The sequence below is a fragment of the Metopolophium dirhodum genome, chromosome 8 (genome assembly GCF_019925205.1).
Source record: "Metopolophium dirhodum isolate CAU chromosome 8, ASM1992520v1, whole genome shotgun sequence".
NCBI lineage: Eukaryota > Metazoa > Arthropoda > Insecta > Hemiptera > Aphididae > Metopolophium > Metopolophium dirhodum.
The window spans coordinates 11,308,130-11,326,158 of NC_083567.1; the positions used below are offsets into that span (position 1 = coordinate 11,308,130).

An 18,029-nucleotide genomic window follows, 5' to 3' on the forward strand; every position below is an offset into this window, starting at 1 on the left:
ATACACCAGACAATATTTTAAAAGTTTTGGTTATAGATAAAAATTTAAATAATAAATTTAACGAAGATTTAGAGAAAAATAACTGTAAGATATGCTAACATAATATTATATTTATGAAAAATGAAGGGAATACCAAGGACAAATTGTGTCAACTATGCATAAAGAAAGAAAATATTACTATAATTAAAAAATAATTTACTTTGTAACTCTAAATTCCATCCAAAAAGTTCGTGTACTAATAAATAAATTGTAAATTGTAGAAAAAAGAATAACTACTACGTCTCCTCACCCTCGCCAAGTTCGTTCGGACGCTCTACAAAACTTACAACGAGACCTAAAGGCTCTAATGTACCGTCCAATATAAAATCATAAACGCGTCGTGACACCTTAACGTTACGTTTATCCGATACACACCAATGACGAGGAACGGATTACACAAAAGTCATCCTATATAAGGATCAGAAAAAAACGGACACGCAAACCAGACTTTCAGTAAAAGCCTCAAGACACATCGTCTACGCCAGAAGCAGTATGCACTTTGACAATATTTGTATACCATTCAAGCTGATGCGTTCACACACGTGCGTATATCGAATCATTCGACCTGTATGACGGAACAATTGTTAATTATCTTGCAACTAAATAAATGCGTTTATTATTTATCTCCACTAAACCTAATATCATACACCTCACCCTTCATTTACTTAACCATAATAAAGCGTGTTTACTATTATCGTAATATAGTTTATTTATAGTAATATTATATAAATATCTATTTACAATATAAGTATAATCATAATAGTGCTCGTCGAATTAAATAAAATTCGTTTGGAAAATTGACTACCTATATACGATAACTAATGGATGTAGGGATATTTAAGAGCTTACAATAATAGTCGCATCCCAAATAATAGCTAACAAATTCGAAATTCGTGTAACTGGTGTTCGAGGCTTATGAATATCATACATATAAGTTCTATGCATGATATTCATTCAGAACTCAGGAGAAAACTGAGAGTATCTCTTAATACACTTAATACAAAGTGGTTATTGAGAAGGTATTAAATGTATAAATTAGAACACTAAATATGCGTATGTATATGTATATACATCGCAGTGACTTCAAGTATCTAACTCAATCCCATATCCACGAATATAACTATAATTTAGTACTATTATACATACTCAGGTGAGTGAATTAAAATATCTCATATAATATTTCCATATTCATATTAAATACAAAATATAATAACGTAGTAGAATAATCTTACATGCATCCTTTAGACTATTAATGTATGAACCTTTATCCCTCGTATCATATTACATAAACACGTACTAATTCACTGAGATATAATATGGCCGAGTAGCAGAGGGTGGTCACTCTTCTACGAAGAACGCAGACAACTACTCTTGACCACCGTATTCGGGTTCATCAACTCACTGTACACATCGTATCTTACGTACTTTTACACTATACCCTTTAAAAAAATATTCTGACCTGTACTTACATCCCTACTTCTTCATATTTGTATTCTACTTATTCTTTCTTAATTCTTCATATTTGTATTCTACTATACACAAATAATATTATTCAGACAATTTTAAGATCAATAATATTAAAAATTAAAATATAATCAAAAATACTTACATTGCTTATTAGTATTTAATTATTTCAAATAACTATTGACTTTCAGTACTTATCCGAAATCTCTCTTCAAAATCACAAAATCACTTTTAAAAACAGTGATTGTTTTTAATTGAAAACAATTTAAAAATATATATATTATAATGAGGTAACCATTAACCATTGTAACTCTTCCGAGTGATCTCTTTTAAAACTTCGTGTAGTACAAAATACATTCAATTTACCATTAACCCAAAACTTTGTTTATCAGATTCATCTTTTAAGATTAAGCTAATTTTTGAGCTAAATTTTTTTATTTAACAAATACAAAAAGAGGTCATGGGAAAATAATAATTGTGTTATTGTCTTACAATATTTGATTCACAAATGTATTTTGTTTAAACAAAAATTTCAATAATTATAACTGTAACTCAACTTAATCAATGGCCTACTTAATGTTAAGAACAAATGTAAAAATATAAAGAATAATTTATATTCAAACATAAAGTTCAAATAATTGTCGTGCATTTTACTGTGTTTTCACATATATTTTTTATCAGTAGTTGTTAGATATATATTTTATTCGGTTCTTATCTTAAAACTGTTTTATACTAATAAAGAAATGTATATTATAATATTACTACACAGAAATGATCACGGAATAAATATTTTATTCAATCAAATAATTAATCGCTTGATGTATAAAATATAAAAAAAATATCTAACGAATTCACAATGTCTAATAATTTTATAATATAAATAATATTAATATTTTATTTGACATTATCAGTGCAAAACATAGAGTCTACTCCCTTGATCGTCATTTCATAATCAACTTGATGAGTTAGTGACAAAGAAAGCACTCAACCTTAGCTGTCGTAAGTGTCGTCCCACTTATAGGTACCTTAATTTTTAAATACGAAACAACGAAATATTATGAATTTTTAGAAAAAATGTATTTACGGATATGAAAAGTCTGGACAGTTCTTAATGTTAAATATTTTAATTTTATTGTATTTTGTTGATTTTATTGTATTCATTATTGGTTCGTGGCTCAAATATAATTTAGTTTAACACTTTAAGATGACGCCATACCCACATATGTTGTCTCCGTCTTACAATTGCGTAACATAGGTACCAAATTTACGCTCATAAATTCAAGTTTTATGCCGTTAGCTTAAAAATTAGAGTGAACCGACCTATTATAAAACTTGATGGTAAGAACATTATCTATGTTTTATTGGAAGTCTTTTTATGATAATTTAGTTTTTAAGTGAGTTATGAGCATTTTTAATATGTATTTATTATACATGCTATAGCTCACTTAAAAACTGAAATATCGTAAAAAAAACTTCCAACAAAACACAAATAATAATCTTACCATCAGGTTTCATGATAGGTGATTCACTCTAATTTTTAAGCTAACGGCATAAGACTTGAATTTCTGAGCGTAAATTTGGTACCTATGTTACGCGTTTGTAAGACGGAGACAACACATGCGGGTGTGGCGTCCTCTTAACATAAATCTGCTTAAGGTTTCTAGTTTTATTTTAGTTTTTCTACAACACGTTAATACTTTGATATTTAAAGCATTAAAAGTTCTACTTGATTGTATGTTACTATAATAATATGCAACTGTAATACGTTTGGCGTATTCGAGGATTAGCTTAAAGAGGATGTAAAAATAATAATACTAATTTCAACAGATGTATAGGATCCTCATACAAAACAATAATATTGAAAAGGCTAATTTTTCCAATATTAGGTATTTTAAGTTGTAACCCGTAAGAAAAAAAACTGCAATATAATATGTATATTACTGAAAATAACATATTTTAGTATATTTTTTTAATAAAATATTTAAATTAAATTATAATAAATATTATAATACAAGTAATATTATATGCGAAAAAGATATGAAAATTAAAAGGATTTGCTAAACATAAAAGTTATTGTATGGAGAATAATACCTACCCATTAACAACCCCGATTACGTGTATTTGTGGTATAATAATATCTAATCATAACGCGCACAATAATACAGATGTAATTGCTCGTTAAATTCAGTCTATCAATACTGTATTAATTCTGAGTTTGTTAAGAAAGCAATAAATAATAATATCGTAAAGATAGTTTATAGTAATGTTATATTATTATAACGATGACATACTTGGTGAATACAAATTTTACTTTGGATAGACTAATGTCGATATGTCGTTATTCGTTATGTAATCACGCAATAACGTAAAAATCAAATAATATATATAACAAAAAACCCATGTTTATGAATCTTGTTTTTATAAAATATTTACTAAAAAAAATGATTACAATCATAAAGTATTACGTCGAGCGTGTAAATACTATTGCGGGGCGATTACCACGAAAAAATGTATACCTTCATTTGAAAGGCGATATCAGTAAAATACCACCTCTTGTTGTATTACAAAGATACATCGCATACATGACTTCTACCAGTCTTATATAGTTATATATGGCATTCCAAACGACCACATAGGTATTTCGTATAGCGACTGTAACTCCATAATGTTTAAACGCAACGGAACCATTCGCGGTTCGCATCTGTTTTTCTTAAATTTACAATGCTGCTGGAGAAAATCTATATGAGACTTGATTGGTGGATGTGTAAGTTATTGTGCTTTTTGGATGCAATTATGGAAATTTCGATCGAATCCTACTTTCCTACTTCAACCGCTAATAAACCAATAGCGATATTTAATAGTTTAACGTGAAGGATTAAAACTCGCCTCACGAACACAATACTACAATTATTATAATTTATTAGACATATTATTATAATAATAAACCCTATTTTTTGAACCCCCTTAACAATCGACTGTCTATAATATATTATAATCCTACGTTAAATAGCTCTAGTCTTACGATTTAATTTGAATTATAACATTATTATTGTACTGTGTGCAGAACAAAAGTCAAAAAGTATAAGTAAGTTCATGGATTCATGGTTCTAAGTGACTTCTGTTCATTATTGCAATAGTTTAAAATAATTGAAAAATTTGCTTGCTTAAATTATTTTTGTATATTTTTATTGTTGATAATTGCATTGTACCTAGAGCTAGGATTGGGATGTTATTTTTCTAGTAATTAAAATATTATAAGTACTCGATAAATTGTTTGATAAAAAGTGTTTATTTATTTGGTTAACCGGTTTGGTAAATTATAACTAAAATTATCGTATAATAGCCACTTTTTTCATAAAAAATATGATATTCATATGTACTTACCTCGTAGCAGATGCAAAGTATGAATGGAAAACATGGTACAAATTCGTGAACCACAGTGAGATGCTAGAGATTTGAACAGAACGTTTGTTAAAGCTGGACAAATTCTTCATTATACGTGTGATACATTTTCCGCTAACAATGTCCATTCGTGGTAAATATCCGTCAAATATTGCATGCACTTTATCTTTATTTAAAGCATTTATATCGACTGTACTGGTACGCAAAATCAAGAAAAATACAAAATTTATTTCTTTTCTTAATAAGCTACTAAATGTACCTACTTGTAAAACTTGTTTCAATGCTATAAGGCAGAGTATGCATTTAGATCGCAAGACTAACGAAGGTAATTTAAGGCGATGCGCTCGGTATAGTAATTGCTTGAATATATAAATGATTACCTTACTTATCATATATTTGATATAATTTAGCGTTTCAACAATTTGGACAACAAAATATTTAGTATAATATCTCAATAAATTGCACCGACTAAACAGAATTATATTTTACAATCAAAAATTACGCATCTTGAGCAGAAATTCATAGCTAATAAAATAATTATTATCGGTGGTATTCTCAAAACTACAAATGAAAATATAATGTAGGCAATTACGTGTCTTGAAGGATGGTGATTACATAAATCAAAAATCAAAAATTGATAGCGGTAAATAATTATAAAAAATATTAAAAACTACCGTGATTAACACAATTCAAAAGGATTGATTGTAAAAAAAAATTGATAGGCATACAGTCAACTTTCTAAAATCAAGAAAAGTTAAGAGAAACTTTTCCAAAAATTATTAAGGACTCAGAGTGCTTGATGAGAAGCTTGATCACAGAAAAAAATATTCATTCCAACTAGCAAGGGGCTTTAAAAAATAAACTATCGCAATTATGCAACGTCCTCAGAGCGAACATTTTTTTTCACGGGCAAAGGTGAAGCGTCAAGTTTAAGATAAAGATAATAATATGTTCAAAAAAACTATGAAAATTCCTTTGAAATTGTACTACATTCAGTCAGCTGTATTATCCCGGAGACAACATAATACAATGATGGTGTAATAATAAATTAAAAACGATCCGACTTCAAAATAGTTAGGTAAAGAAATGAGCAGTAATTTAAAATGGACAGGCCACATAAATTTATAAGGAAAAAGAAATAAAAAAGTTCCCCTATGCCTCCAAGGAACTGAGATGTATTTTATGCAATAATCAAATTAAAATGGTATATAATGCATTGTTAGTATTGTAATTTAAGTAAGGAATAATTTCATGGGACGAAGTAAACAAAACATATCTTAAAATTTTAAAATCACCTAACATTTTGTTTTGAGATCAATCTTAAATTAAATCTACGATTTCTACGTCAAAAACATCTTGTGCGAAGAATTGAATGTGCTATACGATGAAAAAAAACTTTTCTACGAAGGTGCTGCCATTGATTTTATAGTAAAAAATAACCAAGCAAAACCAATACTCCACAATTTTAACACCAGAAAAATATACCAAGTATATAACCAATGTACCCATAAGGTACATAAATCCTCCACACAAATTTATTTTTCATACATTTATCAAAGTATTTTGAATAGCCTCCCTAAGTAATTACGTAATTTGAATAACAATATATTTAAAATTAATTTAACAACCTGCTCGACTTATACGTAAAACTGCAGAATATATTATACGCCATACCGCGCTAATTTGAGAATTTATTACACTTAAACTCACCCCTTACTATAATGTATGTTCAATGTTCATATGTAATATTGTTTATTCGTGTGTGCATAATGTATTTTATATTTATATAAATTTGTGTTTTCAGGACATTTTTATGTATGTATGTATGTAAACTTTTTGTTAATTCTAATAGATACGACTTCAATGGCTCCCACCCACAAGAACTTGCTCAGTGGGGCCCATTATCGTTCTATGTTATGGTATGTCGGTATTGACTTTGAAGTTATTATAAGCTAGTAATACAGGGTGTAAGATGAAAACCTGACAGATTAAATAACTTTTGTTCTAATCAATATTTAAAACATTTTTTTATACGTATAATTTATAGGCATTTGCGCTATGATATAAAAAAATTTTTTTTTTTTTATACTAAAAATAAAACAATTTAAATTTGATTTAAATTTTTTTGGAAATATTCAAAACAGCCAATTTGTAAATCTGATGGTAAAAACATTTGATTAAATCGAGTAGCTTATATTTTAGAATTTTTTGAAATATCAATCTTTTTTGAGTAAGTTAATTTAGAATGTAATAACTTTTTTGTCACACCTGCACCTAAAGTTTGGTTTTTGATAGTGGTTGAAGCATTGGAAAGCGTCCTTTTTCCGTCCAGCGGGCGGCAAAGTGGGAATCCCCAAAACTGCTGGGCGGTAAAATGGAAATTCCCAAAAGTGCTGGGCATCACACGTGTACCCCAGCACAATCAGATAATGAAATTTATACCACGGTCCTTTCAAAATATACACTTTTGGTTATATCTTATATTCATAATAATATAATCTCCTTCCGTGACGCTTAAAATGAATATAACCAAATTGTTTTTTTCATGAAATATTATTTTCGTATTATAGTCTGGTTGTTGCATTGATCCCTGCATTACCTTTGCCGTGATCGATGAACGCAAAGGCAAAAAATAGTATGTGTGTTGCCCATGACTTAAATGACTCACATCCCATCCTTGCCTCACAATTATTTTTGTGAATTTCCTGACATAAGTATATTTCTTAAATTATTTACTAAACATATAATGTTCCTAATTTTTGGCATACGTTTAAGAAGCAACATTTTTTTTTCTTTGTCAGGCCTTTCTGTTAGATTCTGTATATTATAATAATTATTATATTATACTTACTATATAAGATTTATTTTTGATAAAAATAATTTATAATAATAATACTTACCTGATAATAATTAATTACTACTATATTAGTTCCGTAGGTACAAATAAAAGAATTATTTACTAATATTATAAATATAAATATAAATGTATTATACAATCTACTCAGAAGCATAATAATATACTGACCGCTCAAAATCGTTTTTCGTATGCAATGATTTTTTATTGAGTTCAAATATTTAACAGTTAACAATCCCATCACAGTGACCTTCTCAACGACAATATACCTACACTCAACACCAATAATTATGAAGCCGGTCAATTTATTTGGTTTTTTTTTTAAATATTTTATAATTTTATTATAATTTATTTGTATAATAAAATATTTATTAGGTTCCTAATTCATTTGCATGTACTAATAGTAAATTAAATGTACACAGACTATGAGATTTGATTAATTCGTGCGGTAATTGACCATGAAAATATGAAAAATTATGAATGAGTGCGATATTGTGCATTTTGTGTAGTGTTGGGTCGTGTCTGTTCGGTAATAGAAAGCATTTGTAAGAACCAAAGAGGGAATGCTTGCCTTAGTACGTCCGATGCTTCGATGCTCACTAATTTTTTTTCGTCTTTACAAGAGTATTAAGTTAATTAAAATGTTTAGATTATGCCCATAAGTTATGTTCAAATAGTCATACTCTTTGTAACATCATATTTATATAATATTATAATCTTTATAATTAAAATGTTCATATTAAATAAAAATCCACACGTTTTGACACTAAACCTCTATCTCCCTGTACCTTGTTTTTTTTTCTGTACACCGGTTCTATCTGACTTTGGTTACTCTAACATCAAGTTGTGTATAACTACTAAGATTTTTAGGGAAATCATCGTTGTATTTTTCGAGTGAACAATGTAGAACGTCTTCGAAATACTGTGAAAGTATGTTGAAAGTATTTATATAATATTATATTTGTTTATTGTTAATTTATTACAATAGTTCAATCCCATTGGTTATTTAATGTGAACACTGTATTTGAGTACTTACACACTTAAATCCTTTTTTCTATTTTGATGATAATAAAAAAATGATAATAACAACACGATTTTAGCTACTATTTTATAGTAATTGTATACATAATACTTTGAATAATAAAATATATAATTTACCTACTTCTATTGCAATAGGTAGGTACTTGTTTATTATCCATAATACACGTACAATTATTCAGTGGTTATAATTAAGAAAACCATTTCATTATATATGAGGTAAATTTATATTTTCCTTTAGCGTAAGGTGGACTATCGTTGGTTAGGAAGTTGTATATTCCTTCAGTGCTAAAAGTTAAAATCAAAATTATTCAGAATTAAAATAAGCTATGTAATAGAATTTGGTAATCATAATCAATTAGTTTTCGCCAAGAAGCTGTGTTTCATTTTTACGAAAATAATAGTTAGTATAACACCATTTGCATATTGAAATATTGAAGTATTGAAATATGTATAATGCCAGGATTGATTTTAAGGGTGTCAGAATATAAATATAATGTAGTAGTAATGTAAGTAGTATTGTAATAATATAATATTATAGAATATCAAAAAGTGATCTGAACAATATATTTTTTGAATAGAATATTTAATATAATATAATAAATTGTTATGATATAATTTATTGTCATCATTCTTAATAATACAGTATATAGTTTATATATATATCTGTATATAGTGATGGCAACTAATCAGATTTTGATAATTATTATTAACTATCTAATAATTAAGGCCAAATATAATAATTTACTATAATAATCTGGTATATCAATTTTAAATGTTTATTATCAGTTTATTCATATTTAAACCACGTGGTATTTCAACAGTAGGTGTTATACTACTACTATCGTCGTACAGTTCGAAATCAATACTTACCCAGGGTCAAGATATTCTCCAACCAGTACTTTAGCTCCCGAAAGACTACTAAACTGTCCCAATAATGACAGCTGGTTTAAGGTGCTCGAAGTCGTCGCATAAAATCCAGACATGCCCATTCCGTGGTAAATCGACTCTGCGTATAATTTATATGCTCTCTCGTGACTACAAAAGTACCAATACTCTGACGAAAGCAAATTTTTACAAAACAACATTTAACATCACTATTGATATTATCATGATTATTATGTTTTTTTTAATCATACATTGTTTAAATTATTTACTAGGTAGTATAGAAACCATAATGTTATTATGTGTAGCAGTTTATTTTAATCAAACAACTCTGTAAAATATAATAACCTTGTTTCATTTTCCTTATGTCAATTTATTAATTAAATATAAAATACATTTTCCCGATCGATGGTCTGAATATACCTATCATGCTTGATAATAAAATGACCCTATACTAAATATACAAACAAAACTTGGTCTATTTTAATTTGTCTAGAGATTTTTTTTGTCCTTATACGGTTTTAATTGCTCCGTTTTACTCATGTTATGTCCCCTTAATCTCATAATTATTCCGATAGTGATTTGATGGATGTGTATTGTGTATACTTAAATCAATAAGTGAACAGTTTATACTTAACAACGCTACGTGCATATGGTATAACTTACATCCTAATCACATTCTTATATAAAGTATTCTATTTCAATAAATCTTTAGCTTGCGTGTTTACAGGCGTTCCTATAGTATAATTAATAATCAATATAACTTTAATATAGCATAACCCATTTTTACAGCACACATTGAAACCATAACAGAATATTATGCACCATAATTCTCATGGGAAGTTCGGTCAACTGGAATTTGAGAAATATATGAAATATCTCCATGATATTTTTATTATATTTATCTAGTTTTAAGCTCATTATTCAATTTCTAAGGCTGATTCAGTCATAATCTGTTTATTATCATTCAGCAGTCACACGTTTTTATATTATAATAATATTGTAATATTATTAATTTGTTTACTGAATTTTTTCATTTTCCACAACACACCTACATACATATCTACTAAATTAACGCATTTTTGTACTGTCAAATAGTTGCAATTAAATCATGGAAAAATTTCAAAGAAAATAATGACCATTTGTTGACTAATGGTATTAATAAAACGATAATATTATATGAATACAATATACTCACTATTATATTTGTTAGCACTAGTCCTATCACATCCCGGTTGTGTTATTCCACCATTGGCGTAAAAATCAACTGTACCAATCGGCATCATTTGTCCGAGAACACCGCAATTTGTATGTATGATGTCAACCATGGTCGCACTTTGTTGGTCCAATTGGTTCCAAAACAATTCAAAATGAGGTAGTGCTGGATCAAGGCCTATTCGTCAAATAAATCCTGTGATGGTCGGTTTCATAACGAATCAGTTTTCGTAATTGAGAGTCGTATTATACCAGTACATAATTTAAATATTAGTATATTATTATATTACATAATATTATTAATATATAAATAATTAATGTATAATATTATCATATTATGTAGGTGTATGCACAATCAGGGTGATTTGTCAATATTATGCTGAGCTCCGTTGTATCCGTTGATGGTTTAAGCTTAAGCATAATATTATGTTTAAATTCGAATTTTCAGAATTCGTAACTGTTGATAATTTTTAAATACTTAGATTTTACAGGTTGGATGGAAGTGGGATAAGAACTATTCACTTGAATTCCGGTTTAGACATAATAACAATTTTATAAACAACATTCTGATTTAAAATGGACGGTAAATAAAGACGGTTCTCATAAAAAAAAAATAAAAAACATAAGAAATTGTTTTTGATAAAGGATCAATCCCAGATTAACGCAAACTCAGATGCACTGTCGTTATGCACCAACGTGCAATTGACCTCCGAAATTCCAAAAAGTCCTGCAACCCACAGGTCCAAGGTATAATTCTCCGTAACACCTTTTTATTTTGTCAAAAAGATTTTTTAATTTGTTAAAACCTGTTTTTGTTATAATTGTTGGTTAGGTAAGTGGCAATATTATAAACAATACATGTTTGAAATAAACATAAATTATTTTTTCCATGCTATAAGTATATACATATACATAGCTGTACCTAGTATAAGTACGGGATACTCCTTAAATGGAATATACGTCTATAAGTATTGATATTGGAAAATATAGGCTTAAAATACACTTAAAAATTCTAAAAATAGTAATTTGAATAAAGTCAAAGTTAAAAGATCGAATGTGAATGAGCGTACTTGGTGATCTACTGAGTATATTTTTCGAATCTTGTGATAAACGAGCGTGTTTGGCGTGATTTTATTACCCGTAGCCCTGTTCAGGAGTTTCCCTTTCGCCTTCAACAGTTTTCCCACGAGACCAGCGGCTTGACCTCCCAAGCTGAATCCAATGGCGTGCACGTACTCAAATTGTTCGTATTTATCGAGGATGGCGTCCAGAAATTGTGTTATACATTTCGCAATGATTGGCAGATTCTGAAGAGCGACGGTGTAACATTTCAATGAAGACGCGATAGGGTAATAATCGATCGTGATTATGTTATACTCGGCCTGTGAGAAATAAGCTGAAAAAAAAATTTTTTAGATTTTTAGATTAATCTTCGAATGCACTTCGGTAACTACAGCTGTATAATCAAGAGCTTAAAACTGACTTCAAATATCTTTAACGAATTATATAGTTGATTTTACGCGATTACGTCATTACCAAAAATTGTCTCAATTTGCGATTATATGATGGGCTTGACCCGTGGCTTGAAACTCACCGTCTCTAATTACCGTGTTAAAATCATCGTCTTTCGATCCTTTGATTCCGTGGATAAGTACTTTTAAATCCATAGTCATTGCGAACTCGATATCTTTGATTGAATCTACCGTAAGCTCAACAGGATCATCCTTAGTTTTACTTTGAACATAAAATAAACAAATCTAATATACGCGTGTGTGTTGTAAGTAAGGTCGATAAACTTACGTACTTTGTATACAAATATAGTTTAATATGCTCGTTAGGACAGTTATCAGTCGCTTTAATACATAGATTTCTTTTATTATTATCACTGGATCTGCATGTGACGATAACGAATAATACAGTTAAACCTATAAAAACTGTAAACGTTGTTCGTGAATTTGTATTTTATTTGTTTATTCAAATTCGGTGAATCATTAGTACTCTTTACCTATACAATTTACATAGAATTATATCGTGATGAAGTGTACTTAAAGTAAATGTAATGTGACTAAAAAAAAATTTGACGATATAATAAAATGTTAATATAATATTGGAATATTTTCTATACCATGTTAAAAAACAAATAAATAAACAAAACAAATATTTACGCACGCCTAAGCATTGTAATACTAAAATAAAATAATATACAGTCAATTCTCGATGGTTCAAATCTCCAATAATTTCAAACTTTCGGTGATTCGAAGCAAATGTTCGATCCTATAAAAATCTCATGGTAATTCGAATATAAATAACGCATTTAAGTACACTCAGTAATTTGAGGTAAATTTGAAGGAAGCAAGTTCATTATAGGACAAATAACGCAACTTTCTGCTCCAGTCAGTACTCCTTGTAGAGGTTTTTAAAGCTTTGTTCATTCTACAAAAAGTATTGACCGAGCTAAACTAAGTTTAACGCACCAAAAAATAATATCACAATTTTTTAAAAAAAATATTAATTCTATTAAGTATTTTTGATCATAAAGATTTTATAATTAAACATACAATATACAAGTATATTATATTTATATCGTTTAGTATTTCATTGCATTTTTAATATATTTTGCTAGCTATCTTGCCCTGTATTGCACATTCTAAAGATTTGTTTTTTTTTATAAATGTATATATAATAGGTATATAATTGTAAAAATGTGTATACAACATATTTGATATAATTATATTATAATACCTAGGTAGTAAAGAAAATGATAACCCTATAAATAAACAAAAAAAATATATTCTTTTTTCATGAGTTGAATAATAATTAATTTGTGAGCTACCTTTTAGCTACCTGGGTAGTGGGTATAGGAATTGAAAAAATAAACTATAAACATCCTCTGAGTCTCAAGGAATTTATTGGTATAACTTTTTATTCAAAACGGTCCAGTAGCTTTTGAGTCTACTAACTTCGGATAAGCCAACGAGGGTTAAAAATATAGTGACCAAATATAAACATTTTAAGTTTAAATTATTATATCCGATCAATTACATTATACTATGTAACTATAGTGGCAACCATTTATATGGAAAAAATTACTAATTTCTACTAATTTGCCAATATAATAATATTATAATATTATGCAACCAATGGCAACCACAAGATACCTAACCTAAACCAAAAATCCCATTGAAAACAGGCCTTTTAGTTTTTCCGGGAATTTTTCCCATTTTTTTAGTAAAATCTTTATTCGGAATATAACGAAAATTAAAAAATAATTTGCCAATTATAATAATAAAGTAATTCGAAGTTTTTCATAAGTTCCTCCACAATCGAACTATCGAAAGTCGACTGCTCTAACATAAACGTATGAATACTGATTACTGTCATTATAATATTATCTGTAAAAATAAATAATATAATATTATCATGATTACCTTTTTCCAAATCCGTCATAATTTCTCAGCTGCTAAAAAAGGCGTACTCCAGCAATAGTGTTGTAGTCAACGTTGATGTATATTCGTGAAAATATTACATCAGAAAAAAAATAATCGACGAAACCTTTACTTGTAATTTGTACAACAAGTGGCTGTTAGGTTTGGTGATGTATTGATGTGTATAACAAAAAAAACTCGACAACACGTAGTGTATGCATGTGCATCTATAATATTTGACTATTTAAATTTCACACGTGCTCAGACATACGTTTTGTATAATATTTAGTGATTTAAACCAATTATTTAATAGGTTACATATACAGGGTGTTACATCAAGCACACTTACCGCAATTGTATTATTTAATACTACATTTTTAAAAATATTGAAATACCACATTTTCAAATACATACTTATTTTTACCAGTACTAGTACAGTAGTATAACATTATATTTTCAAATAAACACCTCTTTTCTACAAGACATTTAAACATTTTTTTTTTAAATGTCATTGCACCACCTTGATCAATATTCAAATGAAAAGTTTCTGAATTATTATACTCAAACAATGTTTACAAATATGAATTAATACAATTTTCATAAATCAATAACAAAAAAAAAAATAAATATATAAATACGTCATAGACACATATTATATCCTACACTTATTTATTATCACAATACTATGGTCTATTATACTAAGTATTTTAATAGGTACTAATTGTTGAGATTTTGGTTTAGACGTTTAAATTATTTCAGCAAAAAAGCATACAATTAACAATATTTACAGTAAAAAAGAGTGGTTCTAATTTAAAATAATAAGTTTGCATTGCCAAGACGCCAAAGGACATCTCTTATATGGTTAAAAAAATAACATTTTGGTTATTGAAAATATGATCCTTATACTATCTTATTCTTATACTTATGAACTTAAAGTATTCAGAATTGTAATGAATCCATTATTTATCGGAAACATAAGAGTGAGCATGTTTGGTGATTCACCATGTGTGTGTGTAAACATATATGTTTTATTTGCTTAATACTTAGTAATGTTAAACACTGTAGTTACAAAGGTATAATAATATTTTATTATGATATTTTGTTTAAAATAAACAATAGTAAGAAGTTTTAATAATGTATTATTTCATCAGTAACGATAAAATAACACTATTTTTTAGAACAGAGTATATTACGTATTTTGTATACGTCATAGATATCAAGTTAAATCCATTTATTTATACCAATTTTCATATTTTTAGAATTTTAATTTATAAATTATGTAGTAGGTATATATTTGTTAGACAATTGTAATGCGTGTATAATAACAAAAAAAAAATCACACATTTTAAGTTGTTTATAGTGAATTTAATACAACAATTGGCTCCTTGGAACTGAATTTTTTTTTATTTGAAAAAAAATCTTTATGTACGTATTAATTAATATTACTATTTTCCAGAAATATTGAATTCAATATTTATACTTGCGATTGACGCTCATCGATATGCGATAACTATTATTGTTTTCCTAATGAACTAATTGTATACAATAATATTAGTAACTATACGATTACATTATTTACAATTCGTTAAATTCTACAATGTACAGGTAAAATTATGCTTCATTTTAGTCCATATTAATATAATTCAGTGTATTTGATTTTAATTGGTGTAAAAAAAAATCACAAAATCATATTATGGGCATTATAACATACATTTAAAAATTAAAATAAATAGTTATTGTCATAATTTATGTTTCACATGAACAATTTCATAATAACCATAATAATTATAAGAGGTAACATACTAGTAATTTGCCTATCCAAAACGCCGTCAAACGACGATACATAGTTTTCATGACGTTATCGTTGGTTATAGTAGGTAAATGTCGAAGTTATAAAATACGAATAATAATTAGTTTATACGTTTAAATCATTGTTTTGCCAATGCAGAAACATCATAATACAGGAAAATACTATTGTCTCGTCAAAATAATTTTTTGGGAAAACGTCATCGATGTATACGACGATGAATAAGGCCCGATTTTTTCGTAACGCATATAATGCAATTTAATATTCTAAGATTTTGTTCTTACCAACGTGATTTATTCATATTTTTGGCAAATTACCATATCATTGAATTATAATGTAAAGCATTATAAAACGATTGCACTGCGTGGTGAACGAGACAATAATATTTCGGGCATTTATTATTTGATTGATAAATATAATACACGATTAGGATGACACACTGAATATAATTATAATATTATTACTTCTGCAGGCGTCTAAGACCAACTGAATTTTCATAAAAAAATAAACATCACCACTCTACTAGTTCGAATTTTGAATTAAACAATAAAAACAATATTTTCAAAAAAATTAGCCAATAAATATTTTACAGTAAAAAAGAGGGTTCTCATTTTAAAAACAGAAGTTTGTATCTCCACAGTAAACCCTTTACAAAAACCAAAAAATATTATGATCTTTAAACAAGTACCTATATTTAAAAATTCTGGAAACCATTAAATGAAAATATTGGATGGGGTGACGATTCTTGGTGAATCACCCTATACAACTATATATTATATTATTATTATTAAGGTTAGGGGAATTTCATTTCTTTGAGATATTGCGAATTTTGAGTTAGCGAGAGATGACTGTATTTTAAATTGTATGTTAAGCTGATACCCCTTTTTTTATATATTGATAAGTGCAAATTGAATTACATTTCATTTTACATTTTTCTTGTATAATACTTGTATGAGCGTATAAATACAATTGTTAAATAAAGATCATACCTTTAATTTAATATAATAATGTCATGAAAATTCAAAATTAACATTTAATTTCACATAACACTGCTTTGAATATTTTCCATGTGCCACTCAGGAACTAAATAATACAACATTATCCCTTCAATTCGTGATTATTTTTTTTTATATTAATTAATAGTTGTTTTCAAAATTTGTATAATTTCAAAAATGATTATGTAGGTACACCAATAATATTGTCATTTTAAAGTAAATTTGTGTATTTTATTATACAGATATTATTGTCCTCGTTTTATAAATTAGGAAAAAATAGTTATATAAAACAAATAATTTGAACGTATTCTATTTTTATTGGAAGCAACTAAACAAAAACATGACAGGAATAACAAGTTTTCAATGAAAAAATAAAAAATACTTGTTTTAAATGTATGTAAAATACGAGACGAACAAGTTTATATTCTCATTAAAAAAAAAAAATGTAACCCATTCGTTCTTAACACCGTATAGCATAATTGTATATTGTTGTATCGACTGCGAAAATACAGCACTTATTAGTTTATGTTGATAATGACGTATTAGTTGGATAATTTAATTTATAATAATATTTATAGCAAAATATTGAGGTCGGGCATAGAACGTTGAGGGGACTCTGATATCAAAAACCTACATTTGAGGGGTGTCGATGGCATCGTCAAATGTGGACAGTAATTTAATCGACCTCAATATTATATAAACCAAAGTGTTTTTTTTTTCAGCACAATCGGTAATATCGGTAATATAAAATATGAGTAAACGAAACCGAAATGGTTTGTGATACCTACGTTAGATAAAAAAAAAAAACAACAATACACTTACTAGTTACCACGATACTGTATTAAATTCGTTTGGCTTTGAGATGGATCTTTGTCGTGTTGCCTGTTGTGTTTTCCGTTTTGCCT

At 27.7% G+C, this 18,029-nt stretch overlaps 1 protein-coding gene across 2 annotated transcripts; it reads right to left on the bottom strand.

The window, feature by feature from the left end:
* Positions 1 to 8,658: 8,658 nt before the first annotated feature.
* Positions 8,659 to 14,626, bottom strand: LOC132950472 (pancreatic triacylglycerol lipase-like). Of its 2 annotated transcripts, none has more exons than XR_009665207.1 (7): positions 14,326 to 14,626; positions 12,702 to 12,831; positions 12,492 to 12,631; positions 12,036 to 12,293; positions 10,881 to 11,075; positions 9,671 to 9,835; positions 8,659 to 9,085 (listed from the first exon to the last, which is right to left on the bottom strand). XR_009665207.1 is itself a non-coding variant. In XM_061021963.1 (7 exons), the coding sequence occupies exons 1-7, from the start codon at positions 14,342 to 14,344 to the stop codon at positions 8,989 to 8,991; spliced, it is 1,023 nt and encodes a 340-aa protein (XP_060877946.1). In that variant the 5' UTR covers positions 14,345 to 14,610; the 3' UTR covers positions 8,690 to 8,988. The 2 variants fall into 2 exon arrangements, 1 of the variants encoding a protein (XP_060877946.1); XM_061021963.1 differs by having other exon boundaries at positions 8,690 to 9,085; positions 9,671 to 9,854; positions 14,326 to 14,610.
* Between the last annotated feature and the right edge of the window lie 3,403 nt (positions 14,627 to 18,029).

What these genes read in the sequence shown, in the direction of transcription:
- LOC132950472 (XM_061021963.1), bottom strand. An exon ending in TAACACGGTAATTAGAGACG is followed by an intron (nt 12,294 to 12,491) that starts GTGAGTTTCAAG and finishes TTTTTTTTTCAG; the next exon opens with CTTATTTCTCACAGGCCGAG. An exon ending in GGAGAATATCTTGACCCTGG is followed by an intron (nt 9,086 to 9,670) that starts GTAAGTATTGAT and finishes TTTAACTTTTAG; the next exon opens with CACTGAAGGAATATACAACT.